The 24,293-nt window shown below is 42.9% G+C and overlaps 1 protein-coding gene and 1 pseudogene across 1 annotated transcript; both read right to left on the bottom strand.

Moving 5' to 3' along the window:
- Positions 1-897: 897 nt before the first annotated feature.
- On the bottom strand, positions 898-20,415 carry LOC138400888 (zinc finger protein 426). Its single transcript, XM_069496043.1, has 7 exons — positions 20,379-20,415; positions 7,871-8,019; positions 6,936-7,027; positions 5,834-5,960; positions 4,966-5,046; positions 3,730-3,812; positions 898-2,884 (listed from the first exon to the last, which is right to left on the bottom strand). The coding sequence occupies exons 2-7, from the start codon at positions 7,893-7,895 to the stop codon at positions 1,628-1,630; spliced, it is 1,665 nt and encodes a 554-aa protein (XP_069352144.1). The 5' UTR covers positions 7,896-8,019; positions 20,379-20,415; the 3' UTR covers positions 898-1,627.
- LOC138397374 (uncharacterized) lies at positions 13,998-20,703 on the bottom strand (annotated as a pseudogene).
- Between the last annotated feature and the right edge of the window lie 3,590 nt (positions 20,704-24,293).

Below are 24,293 nucleotides of genomic sequence, written 5' to 3'. Positions count from 1 at the left end.
TTACTAGACTGGAAACAGCTGACTAAAGAGTCTCCGAGCTTGATTATCAATAGAAACATCCACAACTGAAAAGCAAAGAGAACACTGAAAAAAAAAAAAAAAAACAACCAGAAGATATAATAACTGTAGGACATCCAAAAAAAGTTGTAACATATGCATAGCAGGAATACCAGCAGGAAAAGAGAAAAAGGAATAGAAGAAATTTTGAAAGAATAATGACTAAAAATTTCTCAAAATTAATCTCAGACACCAAAGCAGAGATCCAGGAGGCTCAGAGAACACCAAGCAGGATAAGCTTCAAAGAAAGCTACACCTAGGCATATAATTTTTAAATTACAGAATATCAAAGATTTAAAAATTCTGAAAAAAAAGCCAGGAGGAAAAAAATGCGTTATGTATATATGAACAAGGGGAAGAATTACATCCAATTTTGAGGATAGGAGAAGAAATAAGTGGAGGTAAAATAAAAATTTTTCTTTTCTAATTCTTAATTGATCTAACAGATAACTTCTTCAAATATTAATAGTTACAAAGTATTAGATTATATAGACTCATTGTGTGTGTGTGAAAATATATGTGAAATGAATACAGCAATGATGGAAGGGAGGATTTAGGATTATTTTGTTATTACTAATACTGTTCATGAAACAGTACAGTATCATAAATGTGAGGTTGCATATACATATCATGGCATGTAAAATATTTAAAGGTTATACCACATTCCTTACTTTCCTAGAGTTTTGCAGTAATTTTAGACATCTAAAAAGAATTTTGTGGAATTAATGAAAGTTTTCCTACATGACTTACAAGCAAAAGGTTTCTCACCAGTCTTCTCATACTTTCTGTAAGGTAGAAAATATTAACGTAAGCTCTTCCACAATCCTAATGGGGTTTCAGTCCACTCCAAGTTCCCATACGGTGTATAAATAAGGTCATATTCCTTCCTTTCACAGTAAAAGAAATTTTCTTTTCTTTCTTTTTTTCCCTCCTCATTTTCATATGGTCTATTATCAGATGCCTTGGATGGTGAACACTTGTAGGCTTTTTTACATGCTTTACATTCATAGAACTTCTCTCCTGTGTGATTTCTTGCATGTTTAGAAAGAGCTGAAGATTCAGCGAAGGCTTTCCCACACTTCACACATTCATATGGTTTCCCTCCAGTGTGGTTTTGCACATTATGAATATTAAGGCCTTTGGACAATCTAAACTGTTTCTACAGATTATTTACTGTACTAATTTGCTAGAGCTACCATAAAAATACCACAGTCTCGGTGCCTCAAACAAGAGAAATTTATTTGTTCACAGTTCTGGAGGCTAGAAGTCCAAGATCAAGGTGCCAGGAGGGTTGGTTTCCTGTGGAGGCCTTAATAAAAGGATCTATTCCAGCTCCCTCTGTCTTTGGCTTGCACATGGCTTCACATGATCTTCTGCATGTGTGTCCCTGACACATCTTTCTCTTCTCATAGGGACACCTGGCATATTGGATTGGGGCTCTACCCTAACAAACTCATTTTTATTAAATAATTTTCATAGGGTTCACAGAGAACTCCAGTGTGAGTTTTTTCACAATGAATGAGGACAAATGAGGGCTTTCCCACATTGCTTATAACAATTCTGTTTCTCACTAGTGAGTCCTTTCATGTCTTCGAAGTGAACGGGGATGACTGTAAGCTCTCTCACAGTGCTGACATTTATAGGGTTTCTCTTCAGCATGAGTTCTTTCATGAATTCTAAAGGAACTGGAACATATGAAGGCTTTACCACACTCCTTACATTCATAGGGTTTCTCTCCAGTGTGAGTTCTTTCATGTATTTGAAATGAACTGGAATGACTGAAGGCCTTCCCACATTGTTTACACTCATAGGGTTTTTCTCCAGTGTGGATCCGCATGTGAATTTTAAGGTGGGTGGAATAGTTAAAAGCCTTTCCACATTCCTTACATGTGTATGGTTTTTGGGAACTGTGAGTTCGCATGTGATTATTAAGACATGAAGGATACCCAAATACTTTCCCACATATCTTACACTCACAGGCCTTCTCTTCAGTGTGAGTTCTCAAATGTCCACTTAGATTTGAAGAAATAGCAAAGGCTTTTCCACATTCAACACATACAAAAGGCTTCTCTCCAGTGTGAGTTCTTATATGTTGAATAAGGCGTGAGGATGTAAGGAAGGATTTCCCACATTCCTTACACTCATAGCGCTTATCTCCACTGTGAGATCGTATATGTATACTAAGGCCCGAGTACTGAGTGAAGGCTTTCCCACATTCCTTACATACATAGGGCTTCTCTCCAGTATGAGTTCTTCCATGTATTTGAAATGAATTGGAATAATTAAAGGCCTTCCCACATTCCTTACATTCATAGGGTTTCTCTCCAGTATGGGTTCGCATGTGAATATTGAGGTATGCAGGATATCTATAGCCTTTTCCACATTCCTGACATTTGTAGGGCTTTTTTGCATTGAGGGTTTCTATTAGTACAGAAAGGCTTGTGGAGTGAATAAAATCTGTCCCATATTCCTTCCATTCATAGAGTTTTTCCCCATTGTGACTTCTCATATGTGCCTGAAGGCATGACTGACTTATGAAGGATTTCCCACAGTGATGGCATCCAAAGGATTTCTCTTGTGTGCTAGTTCTATGGTACACAATGTTTGGTGTCAGGCTGAAGATTTTCCCACTCTGATTAAACTCAGAAAGTTTCTCACCAGCAGACGTTTTCTTGTGCAGGAAGAGAAAGTCTTTTCCATACTGATTACAGTTATACGTGTTCCCTGTACTTTGGGTTCTCGTGTGTGTCTTAAGGCATGAGTGTTCACTGAAGACTTCTTCATGTAGCTTGCAATCACAGACTTCCCCTGCATTGTGGCTTCCTTCCTGTTGATGAAGGGATGAATGACAATTTAAGTATTTTTTCAAACACATTAATAGATTCATGTATCTGAAGATAAAAACATTATGATGATGATTATGATTTTTGCCATTTTCATTACACGGTATATATACAAATCCTGCCTTGGTGATTTCTTTCCAATAGTATGATTGAATCCTTATTCCAGAATGTAATGCCATCTATTCTAATCTTAAATGGACTGCTGTAGAATTCCAAGAAATTGTTTTAAAAACTCAATGTCTAGTTACATATGCGGGGAATGTGTACTCCTGGGAAAGCTGAAGAAATAAGTTCCACTCTGGTTTGGAGCATATTCAAATTCATCATATTCAAACTCTCTCTCCAGAGACATCACTTTCTCTTGCATGTATACTACTGCTCTCAAATATCTCTTATTTTTGCTGATTTTCTATAATGGGATTCCCGATTTTTCTCTGAGGGTAGAAAATAATAAATATCCCTTATTGGCTGGGCGCCGTGGCTCACGCCTGTAATCCTAGCACTCTGGGAGGCCGAGGCGGGTGGATCACTCAAGGTCAAGAGTTCGAGACCAGCCTGAGCAAGAGTGAGATCCCGTCTCTACTAAAAATAGAAATTATCTGGCCAACTAAAATATATATACATGAAAAATTAGCCAGGCATGGTGGCGCATGCCTGCAGTCCCAGCTACTCAGGAGGCTGAGGCAATGGGATCGCTTGAGCCCAGGAGTTTGAGGTTGCTGTGAGCTAGGCTGACGCCATGGCACTCACTCTAGCCTGGGCAACAAAGCGAGACTCTGTCTCAAAAAAAAAAAAAAAAAAAAAAAAAAAAATCCCTTGTTAATCTTACTGTTTGAATCCCAATGGATGTCTGACCCCTCAAAAAGTCCTGCTGAAGTGCTGACCATTTGGTTTCAAATTGCATTTCCCATCCTGAAATAAAACACAGAAAAATAAATGGAAGACTGACTTGAGTAAAAAATGATAAGGATCATTTGTATTTGTTTTCAAATTTAACATGGTAAGGAAAAAAAAGAGATTTGAGGATTCTAGCTATGTCAAAAATATGTCAAAGACAAGAATGTGGGGTAAAAATTTTAGATCGTTTATTACAAATTGATTCTGTGAAAATTAAAACTGATGGTGAACAGAAAGAGAATATTAGGGAATTAAAGTTGGAAATTTCTGGAAAAAGAGCTTACAACAAAACAATAAACATATCCCTTGTGGCCGGGCGCGGTGGCTCACGCCTGTAATCCTAGCACTCTGGGAGGCCGAGGTGGGCGGATCGTTTGAGCTCAGGAGTTCGAGACCAGCCTGAGCAAGAGCGAGACCCCACCTCTACTAAAAAAAAAAAATAGAAAGAAATTATATGGACAGCTAAAAATATATATAGAAAAAATTAGCCGGGCATGGTGGCGCATGCCTGTAGTCCCAGCTACTCGGGAGGCTGAGACAGGAGGATCGCTTGAGCTCAGGAGTTTGAGGTTGCTGTGAGCTAGGCTGACGCCACGGCACTCACTCTAGCCTGGGCAACAGAGTGAGACTCTGTCTCAAAAAAAAAAAAAAAAAACATATCCCTTGTTAATGGGGGCATTATCCACAGGGGATATGTTCGAAGACCCCCAGTGGATGCCTGAAACAGCAGATAGTACCAAATCCCATATATTCTATGTTTTCTTGATCTGGTAACTGAGGTGGCTACTAAATGACTAATGGACAGGTAGCCTATAGAGTGGGGAAACACTGGACAAAAGCATGATTCCCATCTTGGGCAGGATGACACGAGATTTCATCATGTGACAGAACAGTGAGCAATTTAAAACACGAACAGTTTATTTCTGTAATTTTCCATTTAGTATCTTCGGACTACAGTTGACTGCAGGTAACTAAAACCATGGAAAGCGAAACCATGGACAAGGGGGCCTACTGTATAAGTAAAAGAGTGTGGGAAGTTGAATATTTCCTAACCTTCTGAGATGGCCTCAACCTTCTGAAAGAAAACGCATCTTAAAAAGCTTCTTCATTATACTTCCAAACATACTGAACTTCTCACTAACCAGGGTTGTTCTTCATGAACACTTACCTTGGAAAACTCCTTCCTGAACTGCCTTCAACTCTTCTTGTTCCAACCAAGAGATCAAACTGGGTTTTATGAGCTGACATCCTGAGCACAGGGAAAGACGTTAATGGAAGAGGCTCATGTAAAAGATGATAAACCGTCCTACGATTCAGGGACGATAGTTCTAATGAAAGCAGTGAAATTATTTCAAAAGGGCTAAAAATGCAAATGAGGCCTCTGTCTGTGCCCCAAAAAGTACAGTTACCTCTGTCCCCTAAGTCTCAAATCTGGGCTTATGTACACATTTACAAGGCACTAAGACTTTTATTCAAATAGGAAATAAAGGAAAGGTAACAGAGATCTTCATTATCATGGGGAAACAACTACACCAGTGGTTCTCAAAACACTATTGTGCATCAGAGTCATCTAGATCAGAGATACGCAACCTACGGTGAATTGTATAATTATTTTATTATATATTACAATGAAATAACAATAGAAATAAAGTGCACAATAAATGTGCTTGAATCATCCCTGCCTCCCCCATCTGTGGAAAAACTGTCTTCCATGAAAACAGTCCCTGGTGCCAAAAAGGTTGGGGATAGCTGATCTAGAGGATGTGCTGGAACACAGATGACTGGCTCCAACTCCAGGTTTCTGATTCACCATGTCAAAAGGTAGAAAAAGAAAATGTACATTTCTAACACCCATGGTATTGCTACTGATCGTGGACCACATTCTGAGAAGAACCACAGTAGATTAAAGCCTACGTAGGGCAGGGACTATGTTTGCTATTTCCCACTGTGTTCAGACTTGACATCACCGAGGCTGCCACAGTGAGCACATAACATGTACCAATTCCACAAAAGGCTACAAGGAATGGCAGTCTCACCTACTGTGGCCAGGTTGTTGTAGTTCTCCAGCATCACATCACTATACAGGTTTCTCTGAGTTGTGTCCAGCAAAGTCCACTCCTCCTGGGTGAAGTCCACAGCCACATCATCAAAGGTCACCAAATCCTAAACCATCATACACATGCTGGTTTGAGCCACACACCATTTCTACCAGTGTTCACTAGAGAATGAGGGAGGGGGGACCGAGTGCCTATACAGGAATCCAAGGTCTGCAGTTATCAACTGCAAGGTTTGATGGTCCTAGAAGCTCTTTTATCTAAACACGTTCACGGTTGATCTCCTCTGGTTATATGGCTTCTTGAATATGAATTTATCTCACCACAACCAGACTAGGAAATCTTGTCTTATTTCCATCTATTAGAGCACACTGCTCAGCATATTCCAGACATTTCATCAACACTGATGAACAAATACATTGTTTGGGTAAAGGAAACTTCCATCTGCCTTATTGTCTGTCAGAGCACCCAGCAAAACAAGAAACATGCAGTCAGCCCCATTAGGGTAAGATTAATTAGTAATTACTAAAAATACTGGGATGATTTTATTTTTTATTTTTTTTGAGACAGAGTCTCACTCTGTTGCCCAGGCTAGAGTGAGTGCCGTGGCGTCAGCCTAGCTCACAGCAACCTCAAACTCCTGAGCTCAAGGGATCCTCCTGTCTCAGCCTCCCGAGTAGCTGGGACTACAGGCATGCACCACCATGCCCGGCTAATTTTTTCTATATATATTTTTAGCTGTCCAGATAATTTCTTTCTATTTTTAGTAGAGATGGGGTCTCGCTCTTGCTCAGGCTGGTCTCGAACTCCTGAGCTCAAACGATCCGCCCACCTCGGCCTCCCAGAGTGCTAGGATTACAGGCGTGAGCCACCGCGCCCGGCCTGGGATGATTTTAAAGTTAACACCTCACCTATGTGAAGGGGCTCCTTTCCCTGGGGAAATTCAACTGGGGACTCGGCCCTTGAGCGAGGCTTTATTTGCTTTCGGAGCCTCTAGAGACAAGTCTGTCTAGAAGGAAGTCAGTCTACCTGGTCAAGACGCAGCATGTCATTCTGCACAAGGATACAGTTTTTTTTTTTTTACCTGGTAACAATTTTTCAGGCAGTCAGCCACCATCCTTCCTGCCTCTGTCTTTGCTTCAGGAAGGCAGACTGGGTTCCCAGAAAGACGACCTCCTGAAACAGTAAGGGACCATGAGAACCCAGAGCTGAGTGAGATTCCCACATCTACACACCCAGAAGTCATGCCACCCTAGTTTGAAATTCCCATATACTCCTGCACAGTCAAGAAGACACACACGAGGCCGGGCGCGGTAGCTCACGCCTGTAATCCTAGCACTCTGGGAGGCCGAGGCGGGTGGATCGCTCGAGGTCAGGAGTTCAAGACCAGCCTGAGCAAGAGTGAGACCCCGTCTCTACTAAAAATAGAAAGAAATTATATGAACAACTAAAATATATATATACAAAAAATTAGCCGGGCATGGTGGCGCATGCCTGTAGTCCCAGCTACTCAGGAGGCTGAGGCAGTAGGATCGCTTAAGCCCAGGAGTCTGAGGTTGCTGTGAGCTAGGCTGACGCCACGGCACTCACTCTAGCCCGGGCAACAGAGTGAGACTCTGTCTCAAAAAAAAAAAAAAAAAAAAGAAGAAGACACACACGTACACAACCTACTGCCGTACAATGCCAGAGCAGTCTGTCTCACCTAGAGCCGGAAAAGGGGAGGGTCAGCCATGCTGCCTGACAGGAAAAGTTGAATAGTCTTATTTTACAGATAAGGAAACTTATACCCTGAGCAATGTGACGTTATCATGACAGAACTCATGAAGGAGACTATGCAGCCACCTCTTCCCAAAGCACACATCCCAGGGGGCCGACTTGCAAAACAGCACACTAATGGCCCACTTCAGCACCTCCCACATGGGCCAGCAGTGTGACTATTCAGCCCAGACCACAGCATTCTGTATTGTTGAAGGAGAAGCTAGAGAATCGTCTCAGAAAAAGAGAATCAACAGGACTTACCAGGGGACAAATCAACAGCTGCCATCCTGTGAGGTGAAAATGTGCCTGAACACTCCTTTCTTTGATGCCAACATCACTTCAGGGCAGCTTGTGAATCTAAGTGGACAGTGGCAATCTTCATTCCTCTTTAGACAGGGCTACTGGGATTCCTGTTGGTATCAATCATTAATCAACAAGCAATACTTAATCATCAGTCATCAAATACCATACATTAGGCCAGGAGAGGTGGCTCATGCCTGTTATCCTAGCACTTTGGGAGGTCCAGGCAGGAGGATTGCTTGAGGCCAGGAGTTCAAAAACAGCTCGAGCAAGCGCAAGACTCCGTCTCTACAAAAAAATAGAAAAATTAGCCGGGCGTGGTAGTGTATATCTATAGTCCCAGCTACTTAAGGGGCTGAGGCAGGAGGATCCCCTGAGCCCTGGAGTTTGAGGATGCAGTGAGCTACGAAGATGTCACTGCACTCTAGCCCCCAGAGACAGAGTGAGATCCTGTCTCAAGAAAAAACAAACAAACAAAAAATCATTAGTTCTCTCTCTGCAGACAATATATGTGGAGGTCACTAAAAATGGTATACTCTGTAACATGAGTATCAGTAACGCTGACTGCCATTTACAGAGATGGCCATGTGTCAGAAGTTGCACTAGGAGATATATATATATCACACACACACACACACACACACACACACGCATATGCACATGCTCAATTATCATAACTACTATTCTCAGTGGATATCATTGTCCCTATTTCATACAGAAAAGACCTACATTAGACAACATTTGTAATTGGTCAATAGCACCCAGTTTCAGAGGTGGTAAACCAGGACTTGAATGCAGGTAAGGTTTTTGCAAAAAAATCTCAGAATACATTTAAGGACTGGGCAGCCTCAACAGGTCTTGGCTGGGAAAACTCAAACCAAACAGATCAGCCTTCCCCCTTGCACTGGCAGAGGGGCAATACCACAGTAGACTGTGCCCAACCCTTATCTACTATATGGGTCTTCTTGTCTATAATATGAGTCTATTACATGGGTATTCATAAATACTATGAACCACCTTTTCATTGTATTTATCAGGTTCATTTCTTCACCAAGGTTTGCTTTTATTTTTTGAAGCGATGGGGTCTCACTGTGCTGCCCAGCCTGGTCGCAAGTGATCCTCTTGTCTCTGCCTCCCAAAGTGCTGGAATTATAGGTGTGAACCACTGCACCTGGCCCTTCTTTTATTTTTATTCATTTCTTTCCCATACTTATTTCATGATTTTTTAGTTATCTTTTAACCTTATGTATCTTAAACATTAACTTTTTTCAGTTAAAAATTAATGAAAATGATTAAGAAATCAAACACAGAACAGCAGCTCAAATGGTGACCAACAGAATGGTATTCAAATGATGATAAACACTGAAAAGTTTCTCAGTTCATTATCCATGAGCCAAGTTCACTCTCACAAAAACCCTACAGGCCTCATTCCACAGATGACACTCAAACCCTAACGTCACAAAAACCACGTCTGGACTCCTGGTGTAGATCATACCTACTACCAGGGGTCTCAAATGGGGATCCTTATGCTGGATAGGCCCACAAATGTGTTTAGTTTGGTGGTACCTACATAGAATATTTAACTTTAATTTTTAAAAATTGGTATGTAATCAATGTACATTCAAATGCACACATCTTAAGTATTTTTTTTTTTTTTTTGAGACAGAGTCTCGCTCTGTTGCCCGGGCTAGAGTGAGTGCCATGGCGTCAGTCTAGCTCACAGCAACCTCAAACTCCTGGGCTTAAGCGATCCTCCTGTCTCAGCCTCCCGAGTAGCTGGGACTACAGGCATGCGCCACCATGCCCGGCTAATTTTTTGTATATATATATTTTAGTTGTCCATATAATTTTCTTTCTATTTTTAGTAGAGACGGGGTCTCGCTCTTGCTCAGGCTGGTCTCGAACTCCTGACCTCGAGCGATCCACCCGCCTCGGCCTCCCAGAGTGCTAGGGTTACAGGCGTGAGCCACCGCGCCCGGCCTCATCTTAAGTATTAATTGGAAGAACTTTGACAATTGCATACACTCCTGTAATAACAAGCCTAAATAAGATAAAGAATCCAATCATCTAGCTGCAGAAGGCCCACCGCACCCTTCAGTCTGTTCCCTATCAGGCCCAGACAAGCACGTTGTAATTTCTTCCAGCTACTAGGTACAATAATCTGTATACAAACATTAGGCACATTGCTCATCTTTTTCAAATGTATGTCCTAACTCATTTTTTCTCTATCGTATAAAGAAGCAATATGGGAGAAATATGTTAGCACTTCCCACTGGAATCATGGACTTGATTATGCTTGTGTGAGTGTGAAGCATTCCTTTATACATTTTGTAAGAATATAATTGGATAGACACACATTTTGAACTTGTTTTTGAAGAAACAAAATCTTTTACCTTAATGGACGCTATGTACCTCTAGGAATGCTTTCTGACAATGTAGTGTGACTGGGGAATCTGCTTTCCTTCGGCGAGTTTTTGCATGTCGTGTGCAGCACTGTCTCCTTTGGATGCCAGTGGTTGGTTCCCAGTACCTGGCACCGACTGACTCACTGAAGGCACCCAGTGATTGCTGCATGACAACCAAGATCCTTTTCAAATTTTATACAGATGGTCCCTGACTTACAATTTCTCAACTTTACAAGACATCTATCAGGGTATTAAGTGCATTTCTCACTGATAATTTCAAGTCACGATGGGTTTATCAGGACATAGCCCCATTGTTAATGGAGGAGCATCTGTATTTAAGTATAGCTAGATTATAGCTAAGTAAATGTTCCTAATACAATATAAATGAGTTCCAATAAAAATGTACCAAATTACTCCAAGAATCCAAGGGTGCAAAGAACACTTCTCTGCACTTTCCCACCACCTGAGCCTTGTCTACACACTGAAGACTGGTTTCCCATGGCCTCCTGATGTGGATGCTTAGTCCTCTTGGTCTTATACCTGTACCGGCACCATGACTTCCACTGCTCCACAGCCTAACAGGGCTTCTCTGCATTCCACAGGGTTGCTTCCTGCTTACCCAGTGACTGCCAACTAGCTCTGGCCCAGGCAAGCCAGTGAACTTCACCATCTAATGGGCTGCAATGACACCTTCTCTAACAAGGTCTGAAGCCCAGTCTTAGGGAGAAGGACCCCCTACAAGTTTGCTTTTCTTAGGGACTATCACTTATAAGTTAGCATTCTCTTTATATCTTTATGTTGCACTCCTGTTTAAATCAAGGTATGACTTCTGTTTTCTGGCTGAACCCAGACTTATATACTATTGAGAGAGACCAATCTCAGGAATTAGGCTTGTAAAGATAAGATTTGGGGTTTGTTCTGGTCAAGCCTTTAGGCATAAATAAAGGTCACAGGCATGAGAGGGAACAAAGGGAATGTGCGGCAGGGATTGGTGTTTTCATACTGGTACACCTGGTCGCCTGGGCAGGGTGCCTACAGCCTGTTCGTAGAGATGTTGAGGCAGCAGAAAAATACAAATTTTTAAAATTTATAACCCATTTCGTAATCCCTCAACATTTTAAACAATGCTAATTTGGACTGGTAACATTTGTCACCAAGGTTGTGGAGATGCTAAAGGTGAATGGGACTGACTAAATTAGCCCCCAAAGATAAGCTCTTTTTGTTGTTGTTTCTTTAACAATGACATTTGTATTAAAAGTCTTAAAATGGGGCCGGGCGCGGTGGCTCACGCCTGTAATCCTAGCACTCCGGGAGGCCGAGGCGGTAGGATTGCTCGAGGTCAGGAGTTCGAGACCAGCCTGAGCAAGAAAGAGTAAGACCCCCGTCTCTACTAAAAATAGAAAGAAATTATCTGGCGAACTAAAAATATATATAGAAAAAATTAGCCGGGCACGGTGGCACATGCCTGTAGTCCCAGCTACTCGGGAGGCTGACGCAGGAGGATTGCTTGAGCCCAGGAATTTCGAGGTTGCTGTGAGCTAGGCCGATGCCACGGCACTCACTCTGGCCTGGGCAACAGAGCGAGATTGTGTCTAAAAAAAAAAAAAAAAAAAAGTCTTAAAGTGAAGAGACAATGATTAAACTCATGAAATTGAAAATTACAATTAGTTAGAATTCTCTTGGTACATTACAACAGCAAAATTTTGCTCTTTGCTTCTGGAGGAACACCCTATAACAAATAATCAAAACTATTTAAAAATAATATAAAAGGGGAGCTAAATACCTGAAAATTTGAACCAAATGAAGCAAAAAAAAAAAAAAAGAAACATTCATTACAAGACATGGAAATTACATTTTGAAGGCTGAAAATAATAAAGAAATTCACTGAACAACAGACCCTCTTGTCTGGCTCCTCCAGGAAGATTACTGAAAGGAAAATGGGAAGCAGTTTGGGGAATAGCAGATCTGGGATATGGTGGGAAGTTCACAAGTTGGCACTGGCTGGAACAGCTGAGTTTTGAAGGCACTCTGCAGACACGGAGGTGCTGGGAGCCCTGAATCACATTTACAAAGTCTTTGTACTGTATTTTGTTTTTGTTTTTTTTTTTTTTTTTTGAGACAGAGTCTCACTCTGTTGCCCAGGCTAGAGTGAGTGCCGTGGCGTCAGCCTAGCTCACAGCAACCTCAAACTCCTGAGCTCAAGGGATCCTCCTGTCTCAGCCTCCCGAGTAGCTGGGACTACAGGCATGCACCACCATGCCCGGCTAATTTTTTCTATATATATTTTTAGCTGTCTATATAATTTCTTTCTATTTTTAGTAGAGACGGGATCTCGCTCTTGCTCAGACTGGTCTCGAACTCCTGAGCTCAAACGATTCGCCCGCCTCGGCCTCCCAGAGTGCTAGGATTACAGGCATGAGCCACCGCGCCCAGCCTACTTCCAAGTTTTTAATACATGGAAGGAAGTCCGGGAGAACCATATGAAGCAGCAGGAGGAGAGGAAGAAACTTTCGTTTTTTACTTGTTTTCTAGGAGTAGCTGGCAATTAAGATGGGGTTCCTTTTCTGCCAGCTTGGAAGGGCAATCCCATGATTCCGATTCTGAGAATGTCTATGCAAAGTTGGACTCTTGTCACAGTGTATCCAATCTGAAGTATGGCACATCTGAACTGGGACTGTCAACACTGATGCCAGTACAGTGTGGGGCGTCAGAAAGTGCTGATATTTGTGAGAAAAAGAATCTATTTTCTTTACCTACTGTATGGAAGTGGAGTCTGCGGGTTAATGGTAGTATTTTTATCAGCTGTGAAAAAAATGTTACAGATCTGCACATTTTTGTGTGTGTGTGTTAAGTTTAGCTTTTCAGGGTTTTGGGGGGATAGTAACAGATTTTAATGACTAGCTTTTTAAAATACAGTACAGGCCGGGCGCGGTGGCTCACACCTGTAATCCTAGCACTCTGGGAGGCCGAGGTGGGCGGATCGTTTGAGCTCAGGAGTTCGAGACCAGCCTGAGCAAGAGCGAGACCCCATCTCTACTAAAAATAGAAAGAAATTATATGGACAGCTAAAAATATATATAGAAAAAATTAGCCGGGCATGGTGGCACATGCCTGTAGTCCCAGCTACTCAGGAGGCTGAGACAGGAGGATCCCTTGAGCTCAGGAGTTTGAGGTTGCTGTGAGCTAGGCTGACGCCACGGCACTCACTCTAGCCTGGGCAACAGAGTGAGACTCTGTCTCAAAAAAAAAAAAAACAACTTGGAAGTAGAAAACGGTTGTTGACCAAAAACAAAAAACAAAAAAAACCTTTCCACCTTCTTCCTCTCCTTTTCTTCCACCCCTCCCCCCCCCCATTTTTTTCCAGGCTGAAACTTTTGCTTGCCAGGTGTCAAGCAGCCGATACTGCGCCCTAACGGCTACTTAACCAAAATCAACGAAAAATGTACGTGATGCAAAGAGGCACATCTCCTCCAGGGTCTCGGATGCTCAAGGTAGGACACCCCCTCCGACACGGGGTGGAGGCGGGGGCACAGGCTGCAGAGACCAGCCGGGCTCCAAGGACATCCTGGCCAATGCAAAGTCGTCTCCAATCTTAAAGTAAGAAGAGAAATCACATTTAGACAGTTGGGTGCGTTTGGATTTTGTGCACAAAACTCGGCCGGCACACAGTGACCGCAGGTACCTCAGAGGATCACGCAGGCTGAGCAGCAGTCCTTGTAGCCGGGTGTCGGGTGTCGTTGGGCTGCGCCCCATAGTTCATCTGCCTCCCGATCTCGGCAAACAGCTCTTCGACCGAGGCTTTGTTTTTGGCCGACGTCTCCACCGAGGGGGAGCTGCACCCCTCGGCCAGAGCCTTGCCAGCCTTGCCGAACGGGACTTCCGCTCACCCTCCAAGTCCGCCTTGTTGCTTACCAGGATCATGGGCGGCGCTCGTACCGCTTCATCCGGATGATCCGGTTCCGTACGGGCTTGCTGTCCCGGAAGCTCTGCTGGTTGACAAGGCTGGAGACAAGGGTGAAGCCCTGGCCATCCTTGATGTACAGGTCCCGCATGGACGCGACCTGCTCTGTGGCCGCTGTGCCCAGATCTCCAGCATCAACAGCGACGAGTCCACCTCAGTGTCCATGCGGTAGAAGTCCTCGATGGTTGGGTCGTATTTCTGGATGAAAGAGCCCATCACGAACTGCACGGTGAGCACGGACTTACCCGGGCAGCCCGAGCCCAGCACCACCACTTTGTCCTCTCTCGTGGCTCCGCCGGCGCTCTCGCCAAGGGGGAAGGCTGTGCTCGGCAGCGGATTTCTCCCCTTCCTCAGCTCCGCGGGAGAAACCCGGGAGAGGGTGACAGGGAGCGCAGGGAACAGAAACCACCAAGCAGGGGCCCGGCGCCCGGCCACCCAGCAGCTGCGGCTTGTCCCTGGGGTGCGGTCGCAGGCACGCTGCAATCTGAGGAGGCCGCTGCAGCCCTGGCAGCGCAGCGGGAGGACGGTGCTGGCAGCTTGGGCGAGGCCACGGCTGGAGCTCCTCACGGCGGCAGCCCAAGAGGGTGGGGAGGTGGCGGTGGAGGGCTGTGGAGGTGGCTGCTAATTGGACGTATGGTGTAGACATGCGTGGCATCAGTTCCCATCGAACGTGTGCCCACCGCCGCGGGCCATCATGCTCTCTGCTGCAGCCTCTGCTGGGCGAGGACTTCCTACTCGCCACGTGCAGCAACTCCCACTCTCCGCAAAAAATAAGATTCTTTTTTTTTTTTTTTTTTGAGATAGAATTTTGCTCTGTTGCCCAAGCTCAAGTGCCGTGGCGTCAGCCTAGCTCAAAGCAACCTCAAACTCCTGGGCTCAAGCGATCCTCCTGCCTCAGCCTCCCAGGTAGATGGGACTACAGGCAAGTGCCACCATGCCCAGCTAATTTTTTCTATTTTTAGTTGTTTGGCTAATTTCTTTCTATTTTTTAGTAGAGATGGGGTCTCGCTCTTGCTCAGGCTGGTCTTGAACTCCTGAGCTCAAGCAATCCTCCCACCTCGGCCTCCCAGAATGCTAGGATTAGAGGCGTGAGTCACCGCGCCCGGCCCACATCAACTATTAAGACCCGGAACATACAGTGGTAAATGATCAGTGTCCAAGGAATGAAACAGAAAAGCAGCCTACTAGAAGAGGGATCAACAAACTTGGCTCTAAGGCCACATGGGCACTGTTGCAAATACTCAACTCTACCCTTGTAGTGTGAAAGATGCCACAGACAACCTAAACCAACATGGCTATGTTCTAATAAAACGTTATTTGCAAAAACAAGTTTAGGGCCAGATGTGTTCCAAGAGCCACAGTTTGCCAACTTGTATACTAGAAAATTGCTTCATCTATGTAAAAAGAGTGTCAACTTTGGTGGCCAGAAACCTTACTTAAGTCACAATGGTGGAGAATCATGGCCTCTCACCCAATTTGCAGACCTAGGTAACAAGTCACTTGGGCCTGTACAGAAGTCCCAAGGATCTTGGAGAATTACTGGGCACTGATATCATAGGCATATATCAAGACTCCTATTCTCTGCCAAAATACAGTCTTCAGAGGTCTTGACATTGGACAAAATATCACAATGGACCACTACCTTGATAATATTATGAGGATTAAATCCTCTGAACAGGTAGTACAAAATGTTTGAGATGCTCTTATAAGACACTCAATAGAGAAACTCAACAAAGTTGAGTGGTGTCTAGTGGAGTCCAGTGGTCTAGATCTGCGGTCCCCAAGCCCCAGGCCATGGATGGGTACTGGTCTGCGGCCTGTTAGGGACCAGGCCACAGAGCTTCACAGCCTCCCCCCACCACCACCCCAAGTCCCTGGAAATGGGACTGGGGAGGCTGGTCTCGAACTTCTGAGCTCAAGCAATCCTACTGCATTGGCCTCCCAAAGTGCTGGGATTACAGGTGTGAGCCACTACACTCAGCCTTGCCATCATTCTTTGAGCCTGAGACCTACTTATGATGGTCAGAAAGAACCATCAAAAGCAGTGTTTGAATTGACACATTGGTGATTAGAACAATCCATCAACAAAATTTCTAGATGGAAAGCATACCCCAAAAAGGAAAAGAGCAGGTGCGAAGGCCCTGAGAGAGGTGTGTGCAAACAACAGAGAGAAGATCACTGTGGTGGAAACACGGTGAATAGCACAGATGAGGTTGGAGATGGGTCAGGGGCCAGTTCATGTAGGATCCAGTGACCCCTTATGATGCGATGTTTGAGTTTTATCCTATGGGCTTTGGGAAGATATTGGAGAGTTTTAAGCAACAGAGTGACATCATAGGATTTTCCTGTTTTAAAAGGATCACTCTAAGAGGTGGCTCACACATATAATCCCAGCATTTTGGGAGGCTGAGGTGGGAGGACTGCTTGAAGCCAAGAGTCCAAGACCAGCCTGGGCAACACAGCAAGACGCTGTCTCTACCAAAAAATGTAAAAATTAGCCAGGTGTGGTGGTGCACGCCTGTAGTTCCAGCTACTTGGGAGGCTGAGGCAGGAGAATCACTTGAACCCAGGAGTTTGAAGTCGCAGTGAGCTATGATGGTGCCACTGCACTCCAGCCTGGGAGACAGAGCAAGACTGTGTCTCAAACAATCAATAAATGTTCTCCCTAATAAGTCCTAGTCCCTGTTATTAATGTATTCTTAAGTTCATATAACAAATTTGTCAATACTAATTTAAAATCTGTCTTGGGGGGTGGGGTGGTGAGGGATAAAAACTTACCTATGGGGTACAATGTATACTCCTCTGGTGACAGACACATTAAAAGCCCTGACTTTGGCATTATACAATTCATTCATGTAACAAGAATATTTGTACCCCCTAATATTGTAAAATAAAATTATTTTTTAAACCCCCCCAAAAAAATTATAATGGTATATGACAGAGACCACTAAAAAATTATGTCTTCCTAGATAGACTGTAAGACCCATGGCAGGGCCAGGTGCGGTGGCTCACGCCTCTAATCCTAGCACTCTGGGAGGCTGAGGTGGGTGGATCGCTCAAGGTCAGGAGTTCGAGACCAGCCTGAGCACGAGCGAGACCCTGTCTCTACTAAAAATAGAAAGAAATTATCTGGCCAACTAAAAATATATATAGAAAAAAAAAAATTACCTGGGCATGGTGGCGCATGCCTGTAGTCCCAGCTATTAGAGAGGCTGAGGCAGTAGGATCGCATAAGCCCAGAAGTTCGAGCTTGCTGTGAGCTAGGCTGACCCCATGGCACTCTACCCCGGGCAACAAAGCGAGACTCTGTCTCAAAAAAAAAAAAGACCCATGGCGGGAGTACTATGTCTGTTTGCATGATCACTGTTTCCCTGTCCTTGGCAGAGAGCCATGGAATTTAAATTCAATGATCATTTCTGGATTGTCAGAAAACTGCCATTCCCCACAAAAATGTTACCATATAGCTAAGTATAAACAGAAGATACCCAGAAACAGAATTACAAAGCAAAAATTAAATAAGACTCATAAAACATCTGCCCATAGTACAACATAAACCAAAACACTGTACTTCTAAAAAAATATGTTTGCATATTCTTACTCACCAGGAAACTGGACAAGACATTGATTTTCTTCTTGAAAACAAGTGCCTTACCAGTTAAAACTAAAATATGTTCCATCCAGTCTACTGACCAGAAAAAAGAAAAAGAAAAAAATAATAAAATAAAATAAAATCTGTTTCTTATTTTTCTCCAGAATAGTATTTTTTTTTTTTTTTTGATACAGAGTCTCACTCTGTTGCCCGGGGTAGAGTGCCATGGGGTCAGCCTAGCTTACAGCAACCTCAAACTCCTGGGCTCAAGCGATCCTCCTGCCTCAGCCTCCCAAGTAGCTGGGACTACCGGCATGTGCCACCATGTCCGGTTAATTTTTTTTTTTTAATATATTTTTAGTTGTCCAGCTAATTTCTTTTTATTTTTTTAGTAGAGACGGGGTCTCGCTCTTGCTCAGGCTGGTCTCAAACTCCTGAGCTCAAACGATCCGCCCACCTCGGCCTCCCACAGTGCTAGGATTACAGGCGTGAGCCACAGTGCCCAGCCCAGAATAGTATTTTTAAAAGGTTAAAAAGAAGTTGATTCAGAAACTGCCAAATGGTATAAGACTTGTGGGGGGGAATTTAATGTACAAAAATGTTAAATGTACATGTGCCCTCTGACCTAGACATCTAATTTTATTTTATTTTTTCCTATCAAGAGCTGATCAGAAATAGACATCCAACTTTAAAAGCATCCCCTGGAAATGCACCTCCACAAATGTGAAAAAACATAAAGAGGAGTTTATTCACTGAAGGTTATTCATGGATACTAAAACAATCAGGTAGAAAGGTTGCTGGGGGACAAGACTCTGAGTGTCAAAATATCAACCCATGAAAACACTTTCTTGTTCAAAAGGAAATGTCTACCTTTAAAATAGAATACTGTGGTGATCACAACCTTAAGCAGGAATCAAACTGAGCATCACTAACAAAGAGACCATTTAAATGTGTCTTCCTGATAAAATGCAATGTTGCCTATAAAATAATTTGCAAATAATCTGTTGAAGCCTCTAGACTAGGCATTGGAAAGCTATGGCTTGCAGGCCTGTTATTGTAAATATAGTTTTATTGAAACAAAGCCCTGCCATTATGCTCACTACAGTATATGGCTGACTGCCGGCTACAAAAACAGAGCTAATTAATTCCAGACCTTATGGTCTGCAAAGCATGAAGTACCTGCTATCTGAAAGACAAAACATTTGCCAACCTCTGCTCTGGACACAATTATCATTTGACAGGAAATATGAGAAATGGAGGAATTCCTTATACCTACCATGAAAATACAACCAGAAATAGCAGAATGTTTGACTTTCTAAAAGAATGTGAGCTCTGCAAAAAGTCAACATAATGGAGAAAAAACAGTCACTACTCTTGGTTCAAAGAGACTGAAGTATATAAACAAAGGCAATATAGAAACCTTGAATGGATCTTAGATCCAAAAACACCCAAAAGCCTATTTTGGAACAATATGGAGAATTTTTTGTTTTGTTTTGTTTTTGTTTTTTACAGAGTAGATATTACATTGATGTTATTGGTTTTCATTTTCTTGGATGAAATAATAGTATTTTGCTTTTACTAAGCAACATTCTTTAGTATATGCATTATAAAGCATTTAAAGGTCAAGTCTTATGTCTACTGTTTGTTTTCAATTTGCTTACTATCAACTAATTTACCGTAAAATATATTTATCTGGGGCGAGCGCAAACATGGAAAATGCTAAAAATGGGTGAATCTACTACAGTAGGTATAAGATGTTTAAAGTATGACTACGTTTGAGATTTTTCAAAAGAGAATTGTGGGACAAAACACACTTTATCCAACAATCCTGTTAATGGTAAATTCCATTATTCTGGCACTATAATAATAAAGCTACTCTGCTTTCTTCCTGGAGGCCCATTTTTTAAGCGCCGTGGGAATGTACAGGCCTAGGAACTTCAGATGAAGAGAATGGCTGAGTATTGTCAGTAATCTTTAGCGGAAAGACCTGCAGTCTACAAGCGTTTATACTCACATACACAAATATGCACACCCTTGATACCTAACAATCTTTATCTTTAAACATAAAAGTAAAAGTCAAAAACAAAATACGATGCACAAAAACAAAACCAAACTCTCAGATGAAACATTCGTCTGCAGAAGAAAAGGAAAAAGAAGCCCCTTTGAACCAACTTTCACTCAAGGGTTTATCACAACACGCCAGAATTACGCAAGGTCCCCGAGCCTTGACTCCTGGGGGCGGAGTCACCCTGACTCCAAAAGTGTAAATTATTTTTCTTCTGGAAAAGAACTCCAAAAACGTTGCCTGTTGGAGGCTTTGGAAGAGGGGAGCATAGTAGATGAAAACGCCCCGCTCCCCGACGTGGTATAACGGCAGTTCTCCGACCCGGCCCCTCGCCGGGACACGCCGGGGGGACTCGCGGCACCGGCGCACAGGAGCGGGGCGGCCCAGGCGACACCCGTCCTCCGGTATCCCCGCTTCACCCGAAGCCGGCCCGTGTACGCGTAACTCACCAAAGCCTGAGAGGCCCAGAACCGCCACCGGAAAAAAACGCTCCCTGTCGCGCTCAGCAAGCGCCCGCCGGGTGAGTGGCGCGCTGCTGACGGTCACTTCCGCTCCCAGGCTCGGGCCGGGCGGAACTCCTGGCTTCTGGCCTCAGCCACGGGGGGCCCGGCAGGAAGTGAAATTCCAGTTTGCTCCCGCGCGGGTACTGATGGACCGGGTCGGCTCAGCGCCGGGACTGGTGACAGAAACGGGCCCAGAGGCCAAGGTTGAGGTTACAGCCAGATCTATGGGCGGGGCTGCGGCACCAGGGGGCGGGGCCAATGTGTAATGCATCTAGAATTGATAACTACATATTTTGCTAGGGTAATATTTCAATTTTTGATGTAAAAAAATATGTAAATTTCACGTGGCCAAAAGAATTTTTTACAAAATAATTTCTGGGTTTCCTGCCTTGTTTTAAAATGTCTTCTCATTCGAGATTAGTCAGAGGTAGGCATTATTTTATTTTTTATTAATCAATTTTATAGCCTCAATTAATATTGAGTGTTTACCTAAGTAAGAACCTTCAAGTTAAATACATGGGTATCCTGTCAATAACTCAGATGATATAGCTGTTTTCATTACATCAACAATGTTAATCTAATTTATAAAATAATTGCACAAAAATAATTGTTTTAGGCTGGGTTTACAGCTTCATTAACTTAAAGCATACAACAGAGATAAATATAACACTGTCCGAGCCGTAAAACCAGAAAAAATGAGGCTGACGATTTTGAAGACATTATTAATTTTATCAACAATTGTAAAATCAATTAATTTATCAAAGATTTATTTAAGTCATGTCAACTAAAAAAAAATTGGGGTTAATTACTGTATATTTTATATAAGCACCCATTTATTTGATAGGAATAGAATTTTTTTTTTTTTTTTTTTTTTTTTTTTTTTTTTTGAGACAGAGTCTCACTCTGTTGCCCAGGCTAGAGTGAGTGCCGTGGCGTCAGCCTAGCTCACAGCAACCTCAAACTCCTGAGCTCAAGGGATCCTCCTGTCTCAGCCTCCCGAGTAGCTGGGACTACAGGCATGCGCCACCATGCCCGGCTAATTTTTTCTATATATATTTTTTAGCTGTCCATATAATTTCTTCCTATTTTTAGTAGAGATGGGGTCTCGCTCTTGCTCAGGCTGGTCTCGAACTCCTGAGCTCAAACGATCCGCCCACCTCGGCCTCCCAGAGTGCTAGGATTACAGGCGTGAGCCACCGCACCCGGCCAATTTGATAGGAATAGAATTTTTAAGAGATTTCTGACCAACTGTACCAGATTTTATTAGGTGACACAACGTATAACAAAATACACGTACACATGCGTAAACACATTTAAGCATATATACATATACACAAAGATTTATAGCCTGGTGCAGTGGCTCATGCCTATAATCCTAGCACCATGGGAAGCCAAGGATGGAGGATTGGTTGATGCAAGGAGTTCAAGACCAGCCTAATCAACATAGTGAGACCCTGTCTCTATAAAAAATAAAAAAAATTAGATAGGCGTGGTGGCTTATGCCTGTAGTCCCAGCTACCTGGGAGGCTGAGGTGAGAAGATTGCTTGAGCCCTGGAGTTTGAGATTGCAGTGAGCTATGATCCTGCCACTGCACTCCAGCATGGGCAACAGAGTTTAGAGAAAGATAAAGATGAATTGAAAGAAGGGGAGGGGTAAGTTCCAGAGAGGAAAGAGTTTTAGCTAGCTGGAGAAAGTATTTTGCAGTGAGGAAATCTTTGAGAACTGAAAGTTGGGTTTTGGGTTGTTTTGTTTTTTTCTTTTTTTGACCTCAAAATATCAATTGATATGAGTCTTATTTGGAGTGTATGATTTTATAGTCACAGTCTTTTATTTTAAAGAACAGACTGAGTGACCCTCACGTTTGAACATGTTATGAACTGGAGTCTCAGAAAATATCTTGGCATGCCTTTGAACCTTGCTTGAGAGCCCGGTTGTAATTAAATTTATAAACATGAAAAACAGTGCTATGAACATTGGTGTGCAAATATATTTGAGTCTCTGATTTAGTTCAATTGAATGTACATCCAGAAAAGGAATGGTAGTTGTATTTAATTTCAAGGAAATCATCATTCTGTTTCCCAGTGACTGCACGTGTTGCATTACCAACTGCAATGCACAAAGTTTCAATTTCCCCACATTGTCATCAACACTTGATTTTTTTAATAATATCCGTCCTAATAGGTATGAAGTGGTATCTCATTTTGGTTTGATTTGCATTTCCCTAATGTTTAGTGATGTGGAGCACCTTTTCATGCACTTATTGAATGGCTAGATATCTTCTTTAAAAAAACGTCTATTCAATGGCTGGGCACAGAGGCTCATACCTGTAATCCCAACACTTTGGGTGGCCAAGGCAGAAGATTCGCTTGAGGCCAGGAGTTTGAGACCAACCTGGGCAACTGGTGAGACCCTGTCTTTACAAAAACCTAAAAAGTAGGTAGGCATGGTGGCACATGGTTGTAGTCCTACCTATTTGTGAGGCTGAGGTGGGAGGATCACTTGAGCCCAAGAGTTGGAGGTTGCAGTGATCTATGATCACACCGCTGCACTCCCGCCTGGGAGACAGAGCGAGACCCTCTCTAAAAAAAAAAAAAGAAAAAGAAAAACGTCTACTCAAGAGCTTTGTCCATTTTTGAATTGGGTTTTGTTGTTTTTGTAGACTTGTCAAAGTTCTAGATATTAATCCCTAATCACATAAGTAATTTGCAAATATTTTCTCCAATGTGTGGATTGTATTTTCCCTTTAATGTCCTTTGATGCATACATTTTTTAATTTTGTTGCAGTCCACTTATCTTTTTGTTGCCTATGTGTTTGCTATATCATATGCAAGAAATCATTTCCAAATAAAATTTCAAGAAGCTTTTCCCCTATGTTTTCTTCTAAGAGTTTCATAGCTTTAACTCCTACATTTTGATTTTTTATCCACTTTTGGTTAATATTTCCTATTACATAAGGGTCCAACTCCATTCTTACATACATAGATATTCAGTATTTCTAGCACCGTTTCAACCTGCCCCTACCTTTATGGAGGTATAATAAATAAAAATGGTATATTTTTAAGGGGTGCAATATTATGATTTCATATATGTATATAAATTTTGACATAATTAACACTATAATGGGCCAGGCACAGTGGCTCACACCTGTCATCCCAGCACTTTGGGAGGCCGAGGCAGGAGGATCACTTGAGGGTAGGACTTCAGGACTAGCCTCGGCAACATAGGAAGACCCTGTGTCTACAAAAACAAAACCTTAGCCAGGCCAGGTGCAGTGGCTCATGCCTGTAATACCAGCACTTTGGGAAGCGAAGGCAAGAGGACTGCATGATGTCAGGAGTTCGAGACCAATCTGAGCAAGAGAGAGACCCCATCTCTACTAAAAATAGAAAAATCAGCTGGGGGTGATGGCATGTGCCTGTAGACCCAGCAGGATTGCTTGAGCCCAGGAGTTGGAGGTTGCAGTGAGCCATGATGATGCCACTGCATCCTAGCCTGAGCAACAGTAGCTAGAGCTACTGTCTCAAAAAAAAAAAAAAGAAAAAACCCAAAAAACCTTAGCCAGGAGTGGTGGCACACACCTGTAGTCCTAGATGCTTGGGAGGGAGTTCTAGGCTGCAGTGAGCTATGATTGTGTCACTGCACTCCAGCCTGGGTGGAAAAACAAGACCCTCTCAAAAAGAAGAAAGAAACCACTGTAAGTTAATTAACACATCCAACACCTCACACAGTTACGCGTGTGTGTGGCACAACACCACTTAAGATCTACTCCCTTGGCAAATTCCAAATACACAATACAGTATTATTAAACTAAAGTCACTCTGCTGTACATTAACTCCCCAGAACTTACTCATCTTATAACT

Source organism: Eulemur rufifrons, chromosome 2, assembly GCF_041146395.1.
Source record: "Eulemur rufifrons isolate Redbay chromosome 2, OSU_ERuf_1, whole genome shotgun sequence".
NCBI classification, from domain to species: domain Eukaryota; kingdom Metazoa; phylum Chordata; class Mammalia; order Primates; family Lemuridae; genus Eulemur; species Eulemur rufifrons.
Note: the sequence above shows the minus strand (reverse complement) of the source record. Positions and strands in the feature narration are given on the sequence as shown.